Genomic DNA, 22,132 nt, shown 5'->3' with positions numbered 1-22,132 from the left:
GTTTTTTCATATTTCACTCAATTTAATAATTTCAGTAATTATACTACCTTAACAATTCATCACATCATTAATTATATTACCATAATAATAATAGTAATTTTTATTTATTTATTAGTTAATCAATATTAACTTTGTGTCAATTATAAATCAAAATGTAAAATAACTGTTTTTTTGCATATGGTTGAACGTACGTTTTAGTTTGTTTTACTAAAACTTTTTTTTATATATTTTAGTTTCAATCGGTGGAAATTACGTAGCCAAAAAAATTCAAAAACATTTTTGTGAATAAAATGATAACTTAAATCAAAATAATAAAAATGTATTATATTTATTGTCACTTAAATTTTTACTCCATATAATTATTTTACTAAATAAAAAATTCTTTTTATTTCACTTAATTTAGCCAAACACATAGAAATAGTCTTTTTATTAGTTTATAAAATCAGTTAGGCATGAACATATGCTATCCATTTATGTACAAGTTGTTATTTTTGGATAACATTATTTTAAAATTACGTATGCTTGAATATTATAAATTTATGTGTGGATTATGAGTTGAGTCATTCTCGGTCTTGACGAGTTCGGTTCTAATATATAGGAACCTAAAATATCTAAATAACAAATGTATCTGAAACATGTTCGATATTTGTACCAAAAATAATCATATTACCCGATTCGGTCCAGGTCTTTTGAATACAATTAGTTATATTACGACTCATCTAAAATATATAACATTAATTATGAAAATTAAATATCAATGTATTAAATAAGAACCAATATTCGCACGGTGCGCGGATCAATCTCTAGATCTATATTATTAAAACCGATGTACATTTAGGAATTTTTTGGAAACATTGATAGCCATATAAAAAGGAGTATAATGTTGTTTGAAACATGGATAGCAGTATAAAAAATAAGTATATTGTCCTTTTAGTAATTTCACTTATGGAACTAACCTTATTTTCAAACAGATTTATTACATCTTTTATTTCCTTATTTTCATTCATCTTACATACTTTATTAATTATATTAATTTAACAATAAATCACATCATTAATTATATTAACAAAATAATAATATTGTAGATTTTTATTTATTAGTTAATCAAAATTAACTTTGTACCAATTATAAAATCAAAATGTAAAATAATCAAGTTTTGCATTTGATTAAAAGTTTGGTTTAGTCTATTTTACTATTTTTATCTTAATTTCAATCGGTGAAAAATTACATAGCCAAACACATAATTCAAGACATTAAAACGTATTACATATATTGTCACTTAATTTTTCAGACCATATAACTATTTTACTAAATAAAAAACTTTTTTCTGTTTCACTTAATTTAGTCAAACACATAGAGATAAAAAAAAATTATTTGCTTATAGAATCAGTTAGGCATGGACACTCGGGTATCCATTCAAATATATTGTTTCTTTTGGGTATCATATTATTTTGGGTTTAAAGGTCCCGCTTAGATTTTATAATTTATATGTGGGTTTCGAGTTGGGTCTTCTCAAATTTATATGGTTATGTATAGGAACCTAAAAATATCAAAATAACTAATATATCCCTATTCATTCTGTATCTTTTGAATACAATTAATTATATGGCAACATACTTAAAATACATAAAATTAATTATGAAAAGTAAATATTAATTTATAAAAATGAAATAACCAATATCCGTGTGGAGGCGCAGATCAAAACCCTAGTATATGTTAAAGAGTGTATCACATGTAGTAACAAACTTGTTGAAGACCACCAGCTTCTGATCTAAAGTTTCATAACAAGTGAAATAAAACCGTCCACGTTAAACTTCACTTTTACCTATACCTTTGTTGACCTATTTGTTGTTTCATCCACTTGTCCCAACCATGATCCAACAGTATATATTGACACTACAATCCCTCTTGCAGAGGCTCGGAAGATGATCGAATCCAAATTTAGAAAATGATTTGATGAGTAAAGTGGGTACAAGGAGTGTCTCTCAGTATAGTGAGAATATGACGTTCTGCATCAAAGTAAAAACTAACTATTCTCTCTATCACTGATCTGAACCCTCCTCTAGATTCTAAATCTTCGGAAAAGTAACATTGACCGCCGTTGGATTAATGTATTGAGGATTAAGACTTTTAGCAACGAGACATAACTTATGTTTAATTTATAATTTAAAAATAGTACTAAAACTCCGACGTATGTGTCAGCCATTACATTTGCTACACATAAATAAGGGTATCGCCAGTTTTTAAACCGGCAAATTTATTCAAGACAATAATACTGAAAAGAGAAGAAGAATGTGTTATAAAGCAAACTCTTCAGAGCCTGGCGGTACGAAGCTGCTGCTTGATCAAGGGTCGAATGTATTCCTGGTACCCATCAGGAACCACCGAGTCGTTCAATGGATCCTTCCATGCTTCCTCAAAGAGCTTCGGGTATACATTACCGTCATAACGTCCTAGCACCGAGTTCAAGTAATGGTCGGTGTAGTTGAAGGCGTCCACAAGCGCAACCGCATTAGGGCGGACCTATAACAAGGACCACAAAACATGTTGATTTTATAAACTACTCAGCTTTTGAAGGAACAAAATGCAGAGAAACTGAGAGAGATGACGAACCTGTGAGTATAAGGAACGGAGCTGGTCATTGGCGAGAGAGGCTTGTTTGGGAGTGATGGAGTTGGTTGAGAGGAAATCTCCGAGGTGTTTATGAAGGATATGGAGAGCGTAAATGTAACACAGATTGTTCAGCTGTTTCTTTACTCCTTTGCCTCCTATGTCTTGCTCTAGCTTAGCTATGAACCTAACCAAGACAAAGTTGGTGAACTTCAGGAGCTGACTCGAGAGAATCACCAAGCATATCTGATCAAAATGTGAAATGGTGAAGAAGAAGCTTACTTGGAAACAACAATCAATTGGCAATGAGCAATTGCCGCCTCAACCAGCTCGGCCAGTAGCTCTGAGAATCCTGTAGATATGAGAATTTTTTTGTGAGAAACCTTTGTAGAGTTTGGTCCTTTGGCTAAAGATCTGACATGGAGTTAGAAAAGTTTACCTTGTTCTTGATTCTCAAACTTGCTGAGATTTTTGGCACAAGCAACGGCCATTCTCAGAGCCCTTGCTTCAAAAGCTTCCACTACCGCAGCAGGGTTCAACCAATCCTCAGCTAAATGCCCAAATAATAAAATCATCATCATTAACCAGGAAGCCGTATGTAGCGGGGAGAAGGAAAAAAAAAACATATGAACTTGAAAACTCACCTTTTTGAACACCAGAACGGCATTGCAAAAGATGTTGTGCCCGAGCCATATAAGCAGTTGTGCCAACAGGAGCCTTTCCAGATCCCAGCTGGGACACTGTCTTCATGAGAAATCTAGCAACCTACAAAACACCGTTTTTTGAACAATTACGTGAATAACCGCAAATGCCAGTAGACCCGTTCTTATTCTTTGGAAAAAAGAAAGATTTGGGAAGCACAATGAACCAAAAAACATAAAAATATAGCTAAATGTGTGTAAGCAGTGAAACTGAGAAAACATGCATACCATAATATCTAAGAAGGACAAAGCTCACAACCAAAAGTCCAGAGAGACATTAATAAATCTATCCGTGCTGACACTGTTGTTCTAGTATGTGAGAATAGTTCGAACTTAATAAAGTTAGATAGCAAATACCTGCAACTGTAGCACAATGTTGTCTCCTTCATATGTACAGGCAGGAACATATACAGCAAACAGCTCAGGGAGCCCACTGCACCACAAGTAACCATGTCCACCACATAACTTACGACATTCTTCAATGCCGTCCTGCAACCAACAGTAAGCTTAAGCTGACGTTTCAAGTCTTAATACAACAAGAGCTGTTTATTTATATTACAATATGAGATAAATCTTAGGAATCTACTTATGTAATAGAGTGGAATGTGAGCGGTGGGCCCCCTAGAGGAACAAAACCGATTAGTCTAGTCTAGTGAGCTTAAAGGATCAGTTCTGGAGCGTACCGCAGTGGCTGTGGTGGTGAGAGATTTCAATCCTGCAGTGCATGCATGAGCCTCAGGCAATGTTGAGAAATCACTGGCCTGCAGTCTTGCAGTTACATCCGTGTACAGCCATTTAAGCCACTCCCCAACAAATCGGAATGCATATGCCGATGCCAACAGAGGAAATAGCCTGTTTTGCTGAGTTTTATAATCAATCACCTGTGAAGATAGTATGCAGTAATACATTATATTCCCTTTTCTAGACAACATAATGGCCACCGACGTTAGTGAGGGTTAGAAAAAATAATACTAACAACCATGAGGATCCTTTCCTGTAAAATGAGCGTGAATAAGAAGTACCTGAGTCTCAATGCCACCATTCCGGGCGCCAAACTGCCTCCGCACTGCGCTGTACCTTGTAGCTATGCAAACAGCTCTAGAGAGTGCATTTGAAGCATCTGCCACAATTGTTTGTCTCACATACACCATAGTACCATACATTAGCTGCTTTGGGACATCCGATGGAACATATTTTCCTTCCCTCGTAACTCTTGCCAGCCTGAAACGTTTTGGAAGAAGAGAAGAATGCACAGAACCATAAGCCCATATTTCAGCACGAGCCATTTCCTCCAGCACTATCAGTACAGCATGAATTAACCAAACAAAATGACTAAGAGAAAGAAGACCTCATGAGCATTTGATCTCTGGGAATGCGAACTTGATCAAACATAAGAAAACCGTTGTCCATAGAATTGTATGCTCCATTACCCATCTTCGTCCCGATATCACCAACAATTATATTCGGAAGAGGAGAATGATCTTCTAAGCTACGCAGTTGCACAATGAATCCTGGAAGAGGAAATTAGGCAATAAAATTAAATACCAAGCAAGTTAAAATGGAACAAAAAAGATAAAAAAAAAAAAAATTCCCAGTACATACCATGGACACCATAGTCTTTGCCGTCAGTGATGAGACGAGCGTAAACAACAGCATGTGTAGAAACTTTTCCCAAGCCACCAGGCCACCACTATTCAAAGACAGATGAAAATGTCAACACAAGTAAGAGACAGTGCATACTCATAACCAAAGGTGTCCTGGTAGTATATACTCACTTTGGATGAAGTCTGAGTTGGGCTGTGGATCACAAACTCATCCGTCTTGGGATCAAAAGTGGCGGTTGTCTCAAGTCCTTGAACATTAGAGCCATGACCAAGCTCAGTTTGTGCATAACACCCAATAATCTGCATCTTATTGGCTAGAGACAACCATTTCTGTTGCTGCTCCTCTGTACCCTGCCCCTTGATAGCAGGCACAAACATTCCCTAGAGAAGAAACACAAAAACATGAATCAAAGAAGAAACTATAATCTATAAAGGCGGAAGGAAGGTACCCAGTGAAGATCAACAAAGGCAGGCTGATCAACAAAGAACCTCAACCTTCCTGCTTCTTCCTCTGTAACCACACAACAATCAAAACGACGTCATTTCGAAACTCTTAATAAGAACAATAGGGTGTGCGTGAGAGAAGCAAAAAATCGATACCAGTGAGACGAAGCTCGATGATCCTCTTCCAAGCGTGAGCACATTTCTTCAACGTGCTCTTGAACAGCTCCTTCCTGCTCAGCCTAGCTCTATCGCTTTTCTCGAATACCTTTATAACACGAAATTCACGAATCGATTACACAGGAAACAGAATCCCTAACCGTAATCATTCATACATATAATCGAGAAGACTCACCGGATCGGTGGCGACGAGGCGGGCGATTCGATCGGAAACCTCGAAAGCGTGGCGAGAACCGGCCCAGACGATCTTCATCTCGTCGACATCGAACTCCGCCTTGTTCCTCTCATCGGCTAGGTGATCAATTCCCTCCATGATTACCTAAAACTTTCCCGAGAAAAATAACAAAGAGAAGAGAGAGCCAAATGCTTTTGGTGCCGTGCCTCTACCGATTTAATTGCTGAGTAGTTGGAAGAGAGAGAGATAATATTTGAGTTTTTTTTTATGAAATAAATAGATGAATAATATCGGGTTTATCTCAGATCCAGTCGTGTCACAGTATCGACAATAAATAGAAACCCACGTAAAAACTGAGCAATATTAGATTCTTTTCCGTATAAGAACAATTTTTATTCAATGGATAGTGAGACCAAATCTCGTTTTGAAAAGAAAAATTATTAACAAGACGGTGGTATCAGACAAACGTGTAATAATATATATTCGGCCAAATGGGAACAATCATGTATGTACGCATGCATTTGAAGTAGGATAACGATGATAAACGTTTTGAAATTGAAGATAAGATAACGTTTTGCCTTCTTATCGTGAAGAGATATGGTCGCATCATGCTTGCAGTGCCGGCTTAGAAAGATGGCAAAGGGGGCATGAGCCTAGGGTCCAAATTGTTTTTTGTATAAATAGTATTGAAAAATGGCCCAATTTTTTGTAAAAAATTAAAGATCAAAGCCCAAAAAAATTTAAATTAGTATAGATATTTATGTTTAAAGAAAATATTATATCATTTTGCCACGGGTTCAAAAGTTTTTTGAGGCGGGCCTGCATGCTTGTATTGCATTATGTATGGGTAATTCGAGATTTTTTAATAAACAACATAATTCGTAACATGTTTACCAAACAAACTTTATTATAAATATAATGAATTTCCAAATTATTGTTAATGTTTTTGCTCATTTTCTCCGTCCAATGGATTTGCTTGTCAACTATGTATGCAGCGTAGTAAAATTCGATTTTAAGTTTTGTTTCCCATCAATCTGTTTTAGGTGTTAGGTCTTGACAACGTCAAAAGAAAAGTAGGCAACTATTGTCGTTTTGTTATAAGACACTACTTCGTTTTAAAAAAAAAATTGTCGCTTAAGCTAGAACCACAGAAAATCAGTCACGTGTAGCAGTATGGTCCAAATACGTAAACTCCGTCCAAATCCCACGGTTTTTTAGTTTATATATCGTTGACTGAGTATTATTTTTTAGGGAAGACATGTTTTTCATTACAAATCAAACTTAAATTTCTAAACATGTTTTTTTCATTCAACTGCGTAGATAAATTAAATATTGTTATAAATAAATTTATCGTTACAAAATAAATAAATAAAAATCTATAAAAATACATCAACTAAATTTTATTAAAACTTTTAATATTAAATTTAGTAGTTGAATAATTATTTTGTTCATTTTAATATATTGTGTTTATTTTAATAATGAAATTATGTTTTATAAAAGCATTGATAAGTTTCAAAAGAATTTTTTTTTAAATCAATTTTTTTAAAAAAATTTTTTGTCAACTTTCGTTTTCAATAAACGAAAGCTCAAATGACATTGTTACAAACAGTTTAGAATACAATTTGGCCCAGATAAAGCCCATATCTTAAAGATAATGATAGATTGCATGATGAATACGTGGTCAACTCATGGCTTCATCTCTTCCAGTCCGTGAAAGAAGAAGGCAGTGCCGAAAACTCACGGATCTTCATTTCAAAACTTGTTTGAGGCTGCTTGCACGTTATTCATGCCTCCAATCGCCGTCGATTTCAAGGTCATCTTCTCCAACTGCTAGAATTTATCCAGGGAAAAGCTTCAGTAGAATCAAAGATAGAATCTTGTCAGAACGCTACCGTGTATCTTCAAAGCGCGTTCCAAATCTGAGGTTTTGATTATCATGGAGACTCTGCTCGAACTCGAAACAAAGGATGACACCATCTCCGAATCAAAACCTGAGCGTATCTAAATAATAAGAGAAAACAAACATCTTAACTAGACGGTATATTATTAAGTAAAAACAAAGAGAAGAATCGATCTAAAAGGTTTATTTATGTTTTAACCAATCGAAGAAAGATTGATAAACAATTCGATTTGGATGAAACTGCTACACATCAAAATCGCCTTTGGCGAAACTAAATCTCCTTAGCGAAGAGAGAATTCGCCTTGCGAAAACACACAATCGATCTGCAGATCGGAAATATTTACACCCAAAAAATCGATTCAATCATAAGATTGAATCGAAAGTGAAGCTTCTCGTCTCTTCTTTTCCCCCGTGAAAGATCCAGAGAGAGAACAGTGAGAAGAGAGAGAGTAGCTTTTAAAAAAATCTTATTTTTTCTAATTTAGTTTTAAACCTTTTGGAACAAAAATAACTAAAGTTTGGATGAAATTATTTTTGAATGAAAAATAAATATACTAGTATTATGTTCCACAAATTAAATTAAATATAATATTAAAATTTAAAATTAGAAGTAAAAAGTATTAGGTTATAAGCGATTTAGTTCCTTTTATTCCTAATGATTTGTTTTTAATTTGAAAAATCATTTAAATTTTGTTTAAAGGCGTATTAATAATTTTTCTTAAAATAAACACAATTTCAGACTTTCAGTATTAAAATGATCATATTTTAAAATTAGTATAATAAAATTAAAAAAAATCACTATTTGAAGTATTAAATTGAATAGCAAAAAAATAAAGCATTAAAAAGGTTAACTAAATTTAGTTAGAACATTTTTCTGGAAATTTTTCCAAATAAACATTATTTTATAATTTTAATGTAGTTTTTATACTAATTTATCTTCTTATCTTTTTAATATGTGTTAAGAACTTGAAATTATATCGAGTTTAAGATGGAGGAAGTTTTTTTTTTGACATTAAGATAAACAGATTCATCTAAAATTCTGCAAACCACAATGGTAACTCTGCATCCATGTGAACGACAATAAATTGTATTCTTAATAGCACAATTTCATGCCATTTGGTATGTGGACTATGCTCCAGCAGTCCAGCTCATGGGTTCGATCAAGGCAGAGAGAGAGAGAGAGAGAGAGAGAGAGAGAGAGAGAGAGAGAGAGAGAGAGAGAGAGAGAGAGAGAGAGAGAGAGAGAGAGAGAGAGAGAGAGAGAGAGAGAGAGAGAGAGAGAGAGAGAGCACAATTTCATGCAAAACGTAAAAGTCGAATACTAACATTTCATTATTTCAATCAAAAACTTTTCTTCACATTTCGTAACAAAAAGCCATAGACTAGAGACTAAAGCTGCGTAGGCTAGCTCTAATCAACAAACCTCCAAAATCGAGAAGCTACAAGGTAAACTAACACTCGAATTTCAGGTACGTTTTCCCAAATAAGTGTCTGTCTCCATGTGTCTTTATAAACCTAAAAATGAGTTCAAATACGGTGTAAAAACATTAGTGTGTCTCACCATAATTTTTCACTAATTATACTAATATTTGATTCAGAAAAGCTTTTACTATAAATTTCTCTTTCTTTTTCCTGAGAAATTCACCAATTAAATATTAATATAATTAGTGAAAAACTCATCAATGTAGATGTTCTAAGGGCACGAGCAATGTGAAGCTCTCTTATAGTCTCTCAATAATATAAAAGTAGAAAAATCAGAAAAAGTTAGAAAGAGAGAGTGGGACGTCTCTCCGGGAAGAGCTCACGCCAACCTTTTAAAAAAACTTTTCTACAGATGTCTTATTGTAAACGGTTAAGACCATTTATACTACACCTGTCAGCCTGTGATAGTTTCTTTTATTTTAAATACTTATATTTGTTTTTCAGAAACCCAAATGTTTATCTCAATGTTGCTGATAGCCTAAGGACATTGCTAAAAGAGAAAGTGTATGAAAACATTTACAATCTAAACTAAGAAATATTTGGATGTAAGAAAAAAAGACTAAGAAATATTCACCTGAAGTCCTGGAACTTCATCAGTCAAGAAAAGTGACCATTCCAAAATCTGAGTGGCTGAGGCCCCATATGTTTCTACATCCGACTAAACCACTTCACCTTTTTTTTGTGCACAAACCACTTCATCTATAATCATAACAGATGCAGATATGATCCACTGGTTACATATATTTTGATAAATGTACCCTTGCTTTGTAAAGATCCAACTCTTATCAAAGTTCATTATAAATAATAGGGGCCCCTAAATAATATCAATCTAACCAGAAATTGATGTACGTAGATACCTGGATATAGAGCATAAAAGGCGAAAAAAATCTATAGTATCATTAAGTCTCCGACTTGTTCGAAGAAGTCCTCATCTATATCCAATGCCAAGGCAATCAAGCAGAGCATTTCCCACTGATGCAGCATCATGATACCTTCATCGCCAAGCAACCATTTTTTTGTCGGCTTTCTTTTAACAGATTATTTTTTCTTTTTATGTTTTATTTTTAATAGTTTTTCTATTTTTAGCTGAGTTTGGAGAGTTAAACAAAAAAAAATTGAGTTTGGAGATTTAGCCAACTCTTATAGCCTATATAAGTCATTGTAGTGTTGCTTTTGATAATCAGTTTTTGAAAAATAATAAACTAGAGTTTTCTTTAAAACCTTATTCGATTTTGTCATCAATTCGAGAGCCTTGCGTTGATTTTGATTAAGTTCATCAACCCAAGAAGTCAGGTCTCTAGAGTAACCCAAATCCCTAGATTTGAGCTGAGTTACCATTGATACGCTGCGTCATGTTGGTATCAGAGCTTTGCTACGCTCCTTGAATTTTTCCATTCAACATGGCAAGACCAAGACGAGTTCATGTTTGAACCGAAGCAGAAATTACCCGTGATGCAATCGCTGAGCTTAAAGCCCAGATGCAAAACATCACTGCCATCCACCAGAACCTCAATGTTCAAGGAAATGCACCCTCACCCCTTGTTGACATCCCCGCCAATAACAAAGCCGACGACACAGACAGAGAAGATGATGGAGATGAGAACCAGTTTGCTGATAATCTGTTTGACCCTCTCCGTAATAACCGCACACTTGCACGTGATGCTGGTGAAGGAGTCAATGAAGGTTTTCAATGGGAAACATGATTTAAAACAGAGATTCCAGAATTCCATGGCAACTCCTCGGCTGGAAAACTTCTCGACTGGATTGTCACAGTTGAAGAAATGCTAGAATTCAAAATAGCACCAATGGACTGTTGTGCTCATGTTCTTACAATGCAATTTCGAAATAGAGCAGCAGCATGGTGGACGCAATTGAAATCTACACGAGCTCATCTCAGGAAGCTTAAGATAATGCCTTGGGACAAGCTTAAATCGAAACTCAATAAAACATTCCTGCCTTATAAATATGATCAGCTTATGTTCCAGAGACTACATAACATATGTCAGGGATCTCGTTTTGTTGTAGAATATTCAACAAAATTTTTCTTACTACTTACTCAGGTTGATATTCAAGATTATGAGCGCCAACTCGCTGTTAGATTCACTGCAGGCCTTCGTCAGCAAATTCAGCACACAATCAATTTGTTCAACCCATTAACCTTGTCGGAAGCTCATCAACAGGCCCTCACCATTGAAAATACAATCTTAGTCCACAGCTCGTCCGTCCCGTACTCCTACACAAACCACTTCAACTGACGCATACATCCCTCGTAAAAGTGACACAACCATTGTTATGTTCACACACAAGAACACTTCTCGACTAAGCTCTCTTTGTTACTTTTCATGTGGAGACATTGGTCATCGCCAAGCTAATTTCCCAACTCATAACCGCCGAGGTCTCTTACTCGATGCTTCTGATAACAATGGTGAGGTCATATATGTGAAGAAGTGCCAGAAACCATTAAAGAAAGAGAGGATCTTGTCGCTGATAATGGACCATGTCTCATGGTTTGCCATGTGTGTCTTGCTCCACGAATCATGGACGAAGACCCTCAACGACATACCCTGTTCCACTCTAAGTGCACCATTGATGGTAAAGTTTGCAAGTTTATCATTGATTCGGGTAGCAGTGAAAATGTGGTAGCCAAAGATGTCATCAACAAACTAAAGCTCCCAACGGAACTCTACCCATGTCCTTATAAATTGGATTGGCTGGATCATAAAACAGACCTTCTCATCACTCGCCGTACTCTCATCTCTTACTCAATTGGAGGAACATTCAAAGATAAAATTCACTGTGATGTAGCTTGAATGGACGCATGTCACCTACTCCTAGGCCGGCCATGGATATTTGATCATCGGATTCAACATGATGGGTATCACAACACTTATAGCTTTCACCATAACAATCACAATTTTACTCTCCAACCGTCATTACCAGAGAAGAAAAGTACATCTTCAGCGCATGTCCTCATTCTTCAACGAAAACCTTTCGAGATGGCACTACGAGAAGAAGGGTGTGTCTCATACTGGTGAACTCATTGGTTTCTTCTACAATTCCACTGATTCCATCTGACTTCACAACATTGTTGGACGAATTTCACGATTTATTTCCCAGCGACTTACCACCTGGTCTTCCCCGCTCAGAGATATTCAACACCTCATTGATCTAGATCCAGACGCAGTTCTTCCCAATCGAGCTCATTACCGCATGAGTCCAAGTGAGCATGAAGACCTTAGACGACATGTTAAAGATCTTATGGTCAAATGATTTTTACATGAGAGTTTAAGTCCTTGTGCAGTACCAGCATTACTTATTCCAAAGAAAGATGGCTCGTGGAAAATTTGTGTTGATAGTCGTGCTATTAATAAGATAACAGTGCGCTACAGATTTCACATCCCTCATCTTGATTATCTATTGGACCAGATAAGCACTGCAATGATTTTCTCTAAGCTTGACCTTCGAAGAAGATATCATCAGATACGAATCAGGCCATGAGATGAGTGGAAGACGACATTTAAAACTCGGGAAGGACTTTTTGAATGGCTTGTCATGCCTTTCGGTTTGTCAAATTCTCTGAGCACCTTTATGCGCGTCATGAACCAATCTTTGCATTCTTTTATTGGCAAATTTGTGGTCGTTTATTTTGATGATATTTTGATCTTTAGCATGACTTTAGCTGAGCACCTCATGCACTTACGAGAAGTACTTCTTGTCCTTCATTGTGATCAACTCTATCCTACATTGAAGAAGTGTTAGTTTGACTCTCCTAAGGTTCACTTTCTCGGTTATATTGCTTTTGTAGAGGGGTTCGTTGTGGATCCAATTAAAGTGGATGCAATAAAATCGTGGCTAACTCCTACTACGCTGTTTGAGACGAAGTTTTCATGGTATGGCATCTTTTTATCGTCGATTTGTTCCACAATTTAGTAGCTTGATGGCGCCACTTGCGGACTGCATTCGTCGAAACAGTACCTTCACGTGGACTCCTGAGGCAGGTGTAATTTTCGAGATTGTCAAAACAAAGCTGATGACAGCTCCTATTTTGGCTCTGCCTGATCTCACTCAAGTGTTTGAGCTACGTTATGATGCATCCAAAACAGGAATTGGTGCGGTCTTGAGTCAATCTAACAGAATAATAGTGTTCTTTAACGAGAAATTGGGAGGCGCCATAGCTCGCTACAGTACCTACGATGTTGAGTTTTACGTTGTAGTTCAAGCAATTAAGCATTGGAGACATTATCTTTTCCATAGGGAGTTTGTTCTATTCACCAACCATGACATATTGAAGCACTTGAACAGTCAGGACAAAGTATCCGCTCGTCATGCTGCGTGGGTGTCTTATCTGCAGTAATTTTCTTTTGTTATTAAACACATTTCTGGTGTGTCGAATCGAGTCGATGATGCAATGAGCCGTCGACATTCCGTATTGGCTGTTTTGTACGTCTCTGTCCCATGCTTCGCAGCTTTCGCGGACATGTACTTTTCTGATGCATTTCTTGGCCGCATTCTCTTGGACGCTCAAGCAGGTACATCGCGTGACTATACGCTTCAAAATGGCTATTTTTTTTATGAAGATCGACTTTGCGTCCCTGATTGTAGTATCCGTATTCAACTCATTGCAGAGATACATAATGAAGGATATATCGAATGCGGCATGAATTTACATTTGATTTCCAAATATTACTATTGGCCGTCCATACGGCGTGATGTGGACAGATTCGTCGAGCGTTGTATGATGTGCCAAACCTCAAAAGGGCACGCAACAAACGCTGGTCTTTATCTTCCTTGACCAATCCAAACACACTATGGTCCTGTCTTGGGACTTCCTCGTACGCAAAAAGGTTTTGACTCCATATTTGTCATTGTTGATCGATTTTCGAAAAATGGTCCACTTTGTGCCTTGCAAACGTACAACGAACGCTTTATAAGTCAGAACTCTATTCTTTCGAGAGGTGTATCGTTTTCATGGTTTATCGACTTCTATAATTTCTTATTGTAATTCACAGTTCTTGGATCATTTGGCAATCGCTTTGAAAAATGTTGGTACAAGCCTCGACATGAGTTATGCATATCATCCTCAAACGGATGGACAAACTGAGGTCACAAACTGCTCTTCAGGAAACTTGCTTCGTTACCTCGTTGGGGATTTACTAAGACATGGGATTCAAATCTTCCTCAAGTTGAGTTTGCTCATAACCATGCGCTCAATAGAAGTTCTGGATTCAGTCCCTTCCAAGTTATATATGGTGTTCTTACTCGAGGTTCCTTGGACTTGTCCACTCTTCCAGACAACACACGGCTTCATGGTGTCGCTGATGACTTCATCGACAACATTCATCAAGTGCGTGAGAAGGTTATTGTGAATTTGGAATCATCTGCAATTAAATACAAGGCTGATGTTGATTAACATAAATTACGGCTTGTCTTCGAGTTCAGTGACCTTGTATGGGCATTTCTCACTAAAGGCAGGATGCCAGCTCATGCGTATAACAAACTCAAAGCGAAGAAGATTGGTCCTCTCGAGGTTCTCGAGCGTATTAATGACAATGCTTATCGCCTGCAACTTCGGGCTAACATCAGGACCTCAGACGTGTTTAATGTTCGGTATCTTTGATCCAGTGCCCGATTCGAAGTCGAATATTTCTAACCCCAAGAGACCTGATGCAGCATCATGATACTTTCAGCGCCAAGCGACCATTTTTCTTTGTCGGCTTTCATTTAACAGATTTCCTTTTCTTGTTATGTTTTCATTTTATTAGTTTTCCTATTTTTAGGTGAGTTTGGAGATTTAGATGACTCTTATAACCTATATAAGTCATTGTAGTGTTGCTTTTGATAACCAGTCTTTGAAAGATAATAAACTAGAGTTTTTTTTTCTCTAAAGTCTTGCATTGATTCGATTATGTCATCAATTTGAGCCTTGCATTGATTTTGTATAAGTTCATCAATCGAAGAAGTCAGGTCTCTAGAAATTTAGATTTGAGCTGAGTTACCATTAATACGACTGCACCACCTACACACAGACCTTAAAGCAGCAAAGCAAAATATCAAACACCAACAAGCAAGTCAATCTAGGAAACTAAAATGGAAGATCAAAGGAGGAGATATATATGAAATTACATATCTCTTTTATAAGTTGAATATTTCAAGAACACACACATGCACATAAGGTTGCACATATTTGTACTACCGATCTCATCGCCTAGAATAGCTTATATGTATCCCTACCATCAAAGTTCAAATCTAACTGTTAATACAAACTTGAAACCTATTTTCAATTTGAAATGTTTAGAGAAGACCTGCATCTATGATGATCCAATTTTTTGTTCAATAATTACTTTGCAGAAAAATAAAAAAGGAACCGGCAAGCTTACAGGACATTCTTGTAGTAAGATTCCATGGTTTGTAGTAATATCTACTTTGCAGGATTGTATGCTATATTTTCCTCTTGTGGGAGGTTAAAGAAGTCTTTGCTATCCATGAAAACACCCCCTTATATCAATTCTTCTGGGACGTCATGACTCTACATAGAAGAGTCCTTGTTCAAGACATGCCTTATTAAAGACACAACAACATCAAACAGTTTTATAAGTAGCATAGAGAACTGTTTTTCGAAATTCAGCATGCTCTTAGTCTTATCGTTTTGGCCCATCTAGTCACAAGGACCATATATAACAATATTAAGGTTTATCAACAACGTAGAGGCAGCAGAAACTTCCGAGTTTTTGATGACACAACACACAAGTTTTTTTATTAATAAGGCAAAGTCTCGAGATGAGGGATTGGCTGAATCGGTCGTGGAAATAATCACTGGTTCGGACCAGTGGAAACCTGAGGGGAAATATATTCACAAATCAACCTTTTTGGTTTTCCGATTAAAGACCAAAACATTTTATTAGTTGAAATTCACCCTTAACAATCAAAATTCAGATAATACCTAGGAGGGGATGTTTCACTAAAGCAACTCTCCAAGCACTCCACAACACAGTTTGGGTCTGGATCTAGAAATACAGCCACCTTTCAAGTAATCAAACCAACAAATATTAGATAGAATGATGATTAGTAAAACAGAGTCGCAACACAAGAAATGTGTGTATGTTCATACCGAGTAACGTTCTTCTCCAACTGACACACTCTATGCATTGTTGATCTATAAAACGCACATAAGAGTGAGGTTTTGAAATCAATATAATGCCCTGAAATGAAAGAGTGGAACTTTTGTTGTGTACCGGAAAAGCCCATTAGTCCATCTCTCCATGAGGTCTCTGATGTTGACAATAAAAGCACTGGTTGTTTACACAAACGTCCTCATAAGTTACGGTTTACAATACAGTGTCAGTCAAAGTGTTAGTATAACCTTTAATTCCAGGGACATCTTCTCAAACATTTGGTTCTTTATCTTTATCCCTACAAACCTTTTTAGTATGTAAACATTTGTTAGAAACAATGAAGTGGAAATTGTCTTTCTTGATAAGCAAAGTATGAGAGATGAATGCTAATTAATACTTGAAGCCCTGGAACTCCATATCTGTTGCAAGAAGAGTTAGCATTCTAAAATCTGAATGAGCAGAGGCCCCACATGTTTCTTCTTCTTCTTCTTCTTCAGATGAATTCAACTCTCCTGTGATGCAACAAAAAAGTAAGACTCTCAAACCAATCTCACAATCAGTGACTCATTTGTAACTGAAAATATTATCCCTAAACATGCTACAAAAGATTTTTGGTGATTAAAGACCTGAATAAAGTAAGAGGCGAACAACTGCTGCTTGATCATTGAAGGCTCCCAATCTTTCAAAGAAGTTCTCTTCCAAATCCAACGCTAAGGCCACTAGGCCAAGCAATTTCTTGCCAACATCCCTAATGAGCAATTAAAAAACTTAATAAAATAGAAATAAAAATAATTCAATATTATACGAGAACCAAACAACAAAATTGAATAGCTAGTTGTAGAAGGTTTAAAAATATTGTCAATAAGCATTTCCTGGTACTTATACAACACTTTTATAGTAGCGTTCCATGGTTGGCCTCCATAGCGGCAAAAGGTCTAATAATAAAATCCATAAAATAGATCAAATAAACATAAACAAAATAAGAAATTATGATTATACAACAAACTTTTTTTTACCTTCAGAAAGCCATTTATTAGGGTAATGTTGACCTAAAACTCCCTCTGAAGATCCAAAAGTGAATATCTCCTTAGAATCACCTGTTACGAGAAGCTGGAATTACTCACGTGTTCATTGGAGTGATCGAACAATTGTCATGAGCTATAATAATAAGAACCTTTCTCGTCGTACAAAGGTGAGTAACCTCTAAAACCACGTCGAACCATCACCATCTTCTCATCAAGAGGAAAAGAGAACAAGTTCTTGCTCTCCTTGAACACTCTTTTCATCAACTCCTCGGGAACGCCATGATTCGTGAGATAGAAGAATCCATGATTCAAACAAGCCTAAGAATTGAAAATAATCATCAAAGCTCACACATATAATGTTTGCTCCAAACTCAAATTAGAAGCATTTTATATAGTCAATACAAAGAAGCATTTAATGTTAGGTGTATGATACAAGAAGAAGAAAAAGAAGAGAATCTGACGAATCAATCGGGAAGTAGAGAGCTTTTCCGGCCAAGAAAGGTCGGTATCGGAAGCTGAAGAACCGTTGACATTACTTCTTTTGTTGAAACTCACTCTCCTGATCTTCGGTTGCATGTTTTTCTAAATCTAATCCGTACTTGTCAAAACATGTACATAAAGTACCATACACTACCGTTTCAGCTTTTTTTCTTTATTTCTGACCTGAGTATTTTATTTACTGGCTTTGGGCCCATCAAAATTAGAGTCTCATCAAGATCCACGTTTTTTAGTATTTTTTTATTTATCGGCGTTTTCCTCATATGTTTAGATCAAACGATCAAATGTGTTTTTGTGTGTGTGTGTGTTTAACAGTAAGCATACGAAATTGAAAAAATGCAAAGAGGATTGTTTTTAGACTTAACTTTAGTTAACACATTTGAATGGGTCTCTGTTGGACCAGACGCAAGACAAAGGGTTAGAGAAGATATTGGGCCGGTGCAAGTTCAAGCTCAAGAATGTTTTCAGCGGTCAATGATATAAAGATTAAAGAGGACAAGTTCGAGAAAAGAATGATTGTATATGGTTGATGGGCAGATAGAATATAAGTTTGTGGGAGAACAACTTTCATCATTTTAAGCAACAGACACCTTGGCAACATAAATTTATAGTGTGATTTAGCTTCCTTAATAGTGTGATATGTAGAGATCAGTATGTCCGATATTTGATTGCAAAATCTCGACTCATTATTGATTTGGTCGCACAACCTTATTATCTCTCTATTTTCACAACAAGTGTGATTTTAGTATTCTACACACTAATCAAGAAAAATGTTATAATTTATTTATTTCCTTGATAATTATAACTATTTAAAATCAGTCAATAGTCATTATGATATTAAATGTATTTCCATTTTATTTTAATATAGTATAAATTATACTAGTAATGATAAAAGACACGTTTAGTTTTAAAATTATATATATATCCCACCAACCAAGCTATAAACATGCTTATTACATTTGCAAATAACTCACTTCTGAAAGAAGAAAAAAAACAATAATGATACTATATGATTCCAAGCCAAGGGTATATATGTAAATCAAGCATATAAAGGCGTGAATAAAATAAAGCATAGAGATCATCTGAGTATCCATGACGAGGTTGCACGTGTGGCACAGCTTTTAAGCAATAGATTAATAACTAGTGATCATCGATCTAATGAAACAAATGATTATTGCCGTTTTGATTTAGCGGTTAATCGCATGTGCCAGCTCAGACGGTCACATGGTAAAGACACGTGGGACCACACCCCGAACCGAACCCATTTCCGAGCCACTTTGATTATTTTTGGAAATGCACGTAGCCGCATGTGCGAGGGATTTTGTCAGCAGTGCACGATGTTGGTTCCTCCAACTTTCATCAGACGGCTATGACTGGTTGTCTCGGTGAGTATTTTTATTTTTATTACATGCTATCTATAAAGTGAACGTAAAAATAAAAGTTTTGTGGATAAAAGTGACCATATAATTGACATTCTTATATAAGATCTTCGTTACATATATATTTGACAATTTATATTTTAGGACTATAGACATTGTCATTTTGTCTATCGGTGATGAATCAATTATCATTGATTTTTGCATGACGTTAGTGCTTGCTGTTATAACACCAAGTTCAGCATTTCTTTTGGAAATACGTATGGTACATCGTTCATAATATCGTACAATTAATATGTGTCTTAAGTCTTAAGTCAAAGTGTGTGTTTGCGACTTGTAGCTGGAAGTGCTACGAGTATATGGGAAGTCATCGAATTTAGGGCGATTTATTATCTGACAGTTGAGGAGATGAAGCGTTATGGGGCAAAACGAGGAGGACACACGTGTGCTTCGCTGTCTTATGATTCGGAATCGAGTGTAGAACTTCGAGCTCCACGTCCCTTCCACGTGAAGGTGGTGACGCTCGAACCAACTTGCTTTTAGTTTTCGACCCCTTCCTGTCCTTTTTTCACATTAATGTTCTTTCTTTATCGATCCCTTCGTGGTTTGCCCATGTTTATTTTTATTATTATTATGATATTATACTATTAGTACATCAGAACCCATCTTAAACTCTTTGAAATACTTGTGCAAAAGTGTTATCAAATGTATATTTGATGCGTTGCTATATATATTTCCTTGTAAAGAACTTCCGTGGTGATTTAGTCCCCTTTAATTTAGAGGTTTTGTCTTTATTCTATATTCGAAAATGTCAAAGCAGAAATTTTTATCTCGTATTTTGAAACAGAAAGGTTACTCTATGTTGTAATTATCGAATCTACAAATTTACCATCTTAAAGATGGAGCACAGGGGCGGTCCCACTGTATTAGAGGGTGTGGCATGTGCCTCACCCTAATTTTTTTGTTCATTGACATCTAGTGTTAAATTTAATTAAGTATACTTATATCAAGCTTTTAGTTATTGAAATGGTTAAGTGTCCCATGCTAAAAACCATCTTGGATCCGCCCCTGATGGAGCATGAGCATCACATTTAAAATTTACACACAAAAATCATTTGCACATCTTGTAGTATCGGTTAAATGTATGCGTTAAGAAACAATGAGTCGAGAAATCACGGTATCACGTAGTATTGTATTTTATAAATCACCTAGTCAAGAAAAAAGAAAAAAAACTAGTCAATATATCTATTTTCCAAGGGCAAGTCGTGATGTCATATGCAATCGGAAATTTAATCCCGTGAAAGTCATATGAGATCTCTAATTTAATCGAAATACAAAACGGTGTCATTTTTTTTTATATTACAAAACGGTGTCATTTATTTGCATTTATTACATTGGTATTTGATCATAAAGATATGTCGATGTCCTCGTAAGTTTTAATTTTTGAGAAAAATGTCCTCGTAACTGCCAGTTTTCACCGGTCTCTTTACGAACCAGAAAAGGTAACCACGCACTTAATTTCTACGCTTCGCAATATTTTTAATATAAGTACTAGATTTTGATCCGCACTTTCAAAACGCGGAATTATTTTCGAAACATTCCAAATTTATTTGATATAAATTTGTATTTTAATTGTATCTACACTTAGATATTACAAATAGAACATTATATTCAATGTTTTGAAATCCGACCCGATCCGCATTAAAATTGGCAAATTCGGTGGCTCATATGTAATCCATTTTAGTTTTCAAAAAAAAAAACTGTTATTTAAAAATTCTATAAAACCCGTAACAACCGCTAAAACCCGAGATCTGGTTATCGGTTGAGCTGGTAGATGACCCAATATGTAATTCGGTTTGATTTATTATTATATTTAGAGTATTGTAATATATATTCATGAATCAGATGAATAGTGAATATATTATGAAAGTGATATTCCAATTTAAATACAATTTTAGTCCAACTAAAATTTAATCTTGTTAATGGATCAATATTTGAGAGGATGCATACTAAAAATGAAATAGATTTGAGCATCAATAATATGTATATGTCTATTACAAATTAATGATTTACGTTTGGAAAAAAAAATTGTTTATTTATTTAGTTATTTTACTTTTGTTATTCACAAGTTATTAGATACTTTTTGATGTTTTGTCTATGGCTTATTTTAAATTTAAAAGTTAATTTCATTATTCGCAATAGAAATGTAAATATTTATTATTTTATTTTGATATATATATTTTATTATATTTAATTCTTAATTTTTATAATTTATATATATAATTATATTTTTAAATAATTATAATACTAACCCTTACTCTCTGGCATCGATTCATGTTAATGTAATGTTTTATGATATATTTGTGTTAACATATTTGTTCAATTAGTTTATATTAGATATATATGTTCCATGTCTCTTTGAGTAACCCGTAAAAAATATATTCATAAACCTATCAACAGTAACATGTTTCATCGTATAATTACTATTAATATTTATTTTATCATATATAAATATATATATATATATATATATATTTATTTAATACTCTAACTATAAAAATTATATTTTTTATGTATTTGGTGAAGGTTTTGAACAATTTTTTTTTTTTTGCATTTGGATTAATATATAGTTGTATATATACAAATAAATAGATATATATATATATAAGTATTTATTACATTAATAACTAAAATATAATTGATTAGTTATTTAAATTTCGAATTAATATAAATTAAATTCATTAGTTTAAAAAATAACAGATTAGTTAGTTAGTTCCTTAATTTTAGGTATGATGTATATTTAATAATTAAATTAGATATGAATAGAAATAATAGGAAATATAATTAAATATAATGGTCCAACCTAGACTATTTGTAAGTAGATAAAAATTGCTTCTGTTTTAATAGTATTGATATTTTTGAGCGAAATTTTAGAGATAAAAGTGTAAACTCTAGAGTAGGTCTGGGTGTGCAGATTCCGTTCAAGTTTGAATCGGATATTTCGAATTTTTGGGTATTTCAGTAAAAA

General features: G+C 34.9%; 2 protein-coding genes across 4 annotated transcripts; both read right to left on the bottom strand.

Moving 5' to 3' along the window:
- Positions 1-2,138: 2,138 nt before the first annotated feature.
- Positions 2,139-6,135, bottom strand: LOC103869185 (peroxisomal acyl-coenzyme A oxidase 1). The gene is made up of 14 exons (XM_009147247.3): positions 5,712-6,135; positions 5,516-5,624; positions 5,365-5,426; positions 5,087-5,296; positions 4,914-5,001; positions 4,660-4,822; positions 4,334-4,532; positions 3,995-4,192; positions 3,669-3,800; positions 3,255-3,375; positions 3,050-3,160; positions 2,893-2,962; positions 2,614-2,797; positions 2,139-2,523 (listed from the first exon to the last, which is right to left on the bottom strand). Exons 1-14 carry the CDS (start codon positions 5,847-5,849, stop codon positions 2,314-2,316), a joined length of 1,995 nt encoding a protein of 664 aa, XP_009145495.2. The 5' UTR covers positions 5,850-6,135; the 3' UTR covers positions 2,139-2,313.
- Positions 6,136-6,835: 700 nt separating this feature from the next.
- Positions 6,836-21,801, bottom strand: LOC103869176 (2-oxoglutarate-Fe(II) type oxidoreductase hxnY). Of its 3 annotated transcripts, XM_033286738.1 has the most exons (11): positions 17,687-21,797; positions 17,380-17,548; positions 17,222-17,302; positions 17,089-17,140; positions 16,832-16,956; positions 16,603-16,717; positions 16,453-16,511; positions 16,326-16,382; positions 16,202-16,246; positions 16,034-16,113; positions 6,836-15,927 (listed from the first exon to the last, which is right to left on the bottom strand). In XM_033286738.1, exons 1-10 carry the CDS (start codon positions 17,804-17,806, stop codon positions 16,052-16,054), a joined length of 885 nt encoding a protein of 294 aa, XP_033142629.1. In that variant the 5' UTR covers positions 17,807-21,797; the 3' UTR covers positions 6,836-15,927; positions 16,034-16,051. The 3 variants fall into 3 exon arrangements, 2 of the variants coding, with proteins under 2 accessions (XP_033142629.1, XP_033142628.1); XR_004456070.1 differs by having other exon boundaries at positions 16,202-16,382; positions 17,687-21,800; XM_033286737.1 differs by having other exon boundaries at positions 6,836-16,113; positions 16,202-16,382; positions 17,687-21,801.
- Between the last annotated feature and the right edge of the window lie 331 nt (positions 21,802-22,132).

Source organism: Brassica rapa, chromosome A01 (genome assembly GCF_000309985.2).
Source record: "Brassica rapa cultivar Chiifu-401-42 chromosome A01, CAAS_Brap_v3.01, whole genome shotgun sequence".
Classification (NCBI taxonomy): Eukaryota; Viridiplantae; Streptophyta; class Magnoliopsida; order Brassicales; family Brassicaceae; genus Brassica; species Brassica rapa.
The sequence above is the reverse complement of the archived record's forward strand: the minus strand, read 5'-3'. Positions and strand labels throughout refer to the sequence as shown.

Bases quoted from the DNA above. Each gene is read 5' to 3' on its own strand.
- LOC103869185 (XM_009147247.3), bottom strand. From the start codon at position 5,849: ATGGAGGGAATTGATCACCTAGCCGATGAGAGGAACAAGGCGGAGTTC. The intron at 2,798-2,892 runs GTAAGCTTCTTC...TGTCTTGGTTAG, and splicing joins CAATTGATTGTTGTTTCCAA to GTTCATAGCTAAGCTAGAGC. The intron at 2,524-2,613 runs GTTCGTCATCTC...TCCTTGTTATAG, and splicing joins TCCGTTCCTTATACTCACAG to GTCCGCCCTAATGCGGTTGC.
- LOC103869176 (XM_033286737.1), bottom strand. From the start codon at position 17,806: ATGCAACCGAAGATCAGGAGAGTGAGTTTCAACAAAAGAAGTAATGTC. The intron at 17,141-17,221 runs GTAAAAAAAAGT...TTTTATTATTAG, and splicing joins TAATAAATGGCTTTCTGAAG to ACCTTTTGCCGCTATGGAGG. The intron at 16,383-16,452 runs TTATACTAACAC...GTAAACAACCAG, and splicing joins GATGTCCCTGGAATTAAAGG to TGCTTTTATTGTCAACATCA.